Source organism: Ursus americanus, chromosome 4 (assembly GCF_024610735.1).
Source record: "Ursus americanus isolate L20-20 chromosome 4, mUrsAme1.1.p, whole genome shotgun sequence".
Lineage (NCBI taxonomy): Eukaryota > Metazoa > Chordata > Mammalia > Carnivora > Ursidae > Ursus > Ursus americanus.
Window position 1 is genome coordinate 95,461,488 of NC_142130.1, and position 2,649 is coordinate 95,464,136.

General features: G+C 56.4%; 1 protein-coding gene across 4 annotated transcripts; it reads left to right on the forward strand.

The window, feature by feature from the left end:
* Positions 1 to 1,113: 1,113 nt before the first annotated feature.
* LOC123802682 (uncharacterized) lies at positions 1,114 to 1,896 on the forward strand. 4 transcript variants are annotated; one of them, XM_087861816.1, is made up of 2 exons: positions 1,114 to 1,616; positions 1,725 to 1,896. In XM_087861816.1, the coding sequence occupies exons 1-2, from the start codon at positions 1,162 to 1,164 to the stop codon at positions 1,894 to 1,896; spliced, it is 627 nt and encodes a 208-aa protein (XP_087717942.1). In that variant the 5' UTR covers positions 1,114 to 1,161. The 4 variants fall into 4 exon arrangements, with proteins under 4 accessions (XP_087717942.1, XP_045669508.1, XP_087717940.1 ...); XM_045813552.2 differs by having other exon boundaries at positions 1,306 to 1,590; positions 1,729 to 1,896; XM_087861814.1 differs by having other exon boundaries at positions 1,306 to 1,466; positions 1,632 to 1,896.
* The last annotated feature ends 753 nt before the right edge of the window (positions 1,897 to 2,649 follow it).

The following is a 2,649-nucleotide window of genomic DNA, read 5'->3' on the forward strand; positions in this document are numbered from 1 at the left end:
TGGGCTCCACGCTGGGCATGGAGCATACTTGACAAAAATTGGGGAATTTTGTCCATTATTTATGCTTCGATGTCATTCTCTTCTCCTCCGTGGATTGAAATTGTTTACTGTTGGACTTCCTGATATTGTCCATAGACCCTCTTCATGATTCTTAATTCTGTTTTCTCTTCTTTGGATTGGGTAATTCCTACTGACGTGTCTTCACATTGACTGTCTTTCTCATTCTATTGGCCTGGGACTGTGATGCCTGGACCTCAAGCTGCGTGGTCTGCACCTGTCCACCTGCACCTGCAGCCCAGAGCCCACACTGCAGGATTTCCCACTGTTTCGGGAACGTGCCCGTTTCTGCAGCAGTGTCCTCACAGCCCCACGGCTGCTTCTGCTTGGAACACCGCCCCTGCCCCCTCCACATCACCCACATGCCAGCTCAGCATCACCTCCACACAGAGGTCCCCAAACCACCTACCAGCACCCCTATTCCTCTCTACCTGCTGAACCTGGTTTCCTTTCTGGGACTCAGCCCGCTCTGGCATCATTTCACGCATTAACTTTCACACTCTCGTGTATTCGTTGCCCCACGAGGCTCACGAGGCTAGGACGTCTCTGTAGCCAGCACACCATATATATTTGTTGCATGAACAAATCAGTTACTGCATAGATTACTAGAAGGCAGAGGTTGGTCAAGTTTCTATAAAGGGAAGATAGTAAATACTTCAGGCTTTGCAGTGGCGTGGTCTCTCTCATAACCACTCCGCATTATAGTGCAAGCCCCAGACAATACGTAAGCAAATGAGCATGGCTGTTTCCAATAAAACTTTATTTACAAAACAAGAGGCAGGCCAGATTCGTCCCACAGACTTCCCTGCTTCCCAGTTTACAGATCCCTAGTTTAATGTTTTCCTGTGCAAAATAGAAGCTCAAAATATATTACTGCCTCAAAGTCACCACTGACCGCATGAGACAGAAAGGAATAGAGGACGCGGTGCTGAGGGGAGCCAGGGGTGCTGTGTGCACAGTACCGGCCCGGAGAAATTGCCCAAAGCCCACATAAAGGCAAACCAGAACATCCTGTTTACAGAAGAAGTTGGCCTCTAAGCCAAACTTATTATAGTGGAGCGTAGCACAGGAGAGCGCGTCCCACGATAAGATGTTGGGGGAAACATGGTGGAAACAACTATGAGGAAGTCAACAGTTGTGCTTCTGTGTGGCCAGGACGCCTACAGCCCGGGTATAAAGGCCGCCCAGCGAAGGAGCCTCCAGACATCACCACCCTCTTCTCTGACTCCACTCCAATCCCACACCACCATGTGCCACACCAGCTGCTCCACGGGCTGCCAGGCTTCCTGCAGCACCCCCAGCTCCTCCCAGACGTCCTGCTATGTGCCCGTGAGCTGCCAGCCCGCCGTGTCCGTGCCCGTGAGCTGCCAGCCCGCTGTGTCCGTGCCCGTGAGCTGCCAGCCCGCCGTGTCCGTGCCCGTGAGCTGCCAGTCTGCTGTGTCCGTGCCCGTGAGCTGCCAGCCCACCGTGTCCGTGCCCGTGAGCTGCCAGTCTGCTGTGTCCGTGCCTGTGAGCTGCCAGCCCACCGTGTCCGTGCCCGTGAGCTGCCAGCCCGCCGTGTCTGTGCCCGTGAGCTGCCAGCCCACCGTGTCCGTGCCCGTGAGCTGCCAGCCTGCCGTGTCTGTGCCCGTGAGCTGCCAGCCCTCTGCGTCCGTGCCTGTGAGCAGCAAGCCTGCCATATATGTTGTCCCCTCCTCCCAGTCCTCTGTGTGTGCGCCCGTGAGCTATAAGCCCCTAGTGTTCGTGGCCCTCTCCAGCCAGTCATCCGGGGGCTGCCAGCCCACCCGCCCCACCCTGCTCTGCAGACCCACCTCCTGTAGCACCCCATGCTGCCTCTGACCACGAGCCTCCCACCCAGCTGCTCCCAGGGCACAGGGGGCCACCCTGGCACCCCTCGTAGAACAAGTCTTCAGTGGCCTCCAGGTTCTGCACGGGGCAGGTGAAGAGCATGCCCAGCGGACCCTCTGAAGCCTATGGCAAGGATGTAGCAGGGTGATCGGGATCCCTCTGTGACCCTGCGTGTCCCCTCTGGGAGGCCCTTCTCCAGCAGGGAACCAACCCTTTGTGAGCCAAATAAATCATGCTTTCCTGATACAGCTTGTCCTTCTGTTTTATTGTCCTGTATTTTGAAGTTCTTTTCTCGAAGACATATATAGCCATAAACAGAGCAGCCCCTCCTCAAAGAGCCCTCTCTCCAACAGCTCAGCGGGAGATGGGGAGGGGGTCCTGGGAGGGTGCAGGGGGAAGATGTCCTGCCCACATCCACCACCTGGGACTCACCTTGTATATGGGGAAGGGCAGAGGAATAACTACCCCCACTGAATAGGGAACAGGAATCAGACCGTTACAGCTCGGAGGGCAGGGAAAGCTCACACACCCACCCCAACTACAAAGTGGAGTCTGGACATGGCAGGGAGGAGCAGCAGGATGTGAGAAAGCTTCGCCCTCCAAGACCCAGGCACATAGGGCCTGCTCAAGACACCCTGGGGTAGGACAGTGGAGCCCTCCTAGCCCCAAGTCAGCTTGGCTGGTACAGCTGCAGGAGCAGCAGCAGTCACTGGGGGGAGGCAGGCACGTGTAGAGGTCCCCTCC

Excerpts from the sequence above, each read along its gene's own strand:
- LOC123802682 (XM_087861816.1), top strand. The coding sequence starts at position 1,162 with ATGGTGGAAACAACTATGAGGAAGTCAACAGTTGTGCTTCTGTGTGGC. Across the intron at positions 1,617-1,724 it reads GTGAGCTGCCAGCCCGCCGT|CAAGCCTGCCATATATGTTG; the intron begins GTCTGTGCCCGT and ends GCCTGTGAGCAG.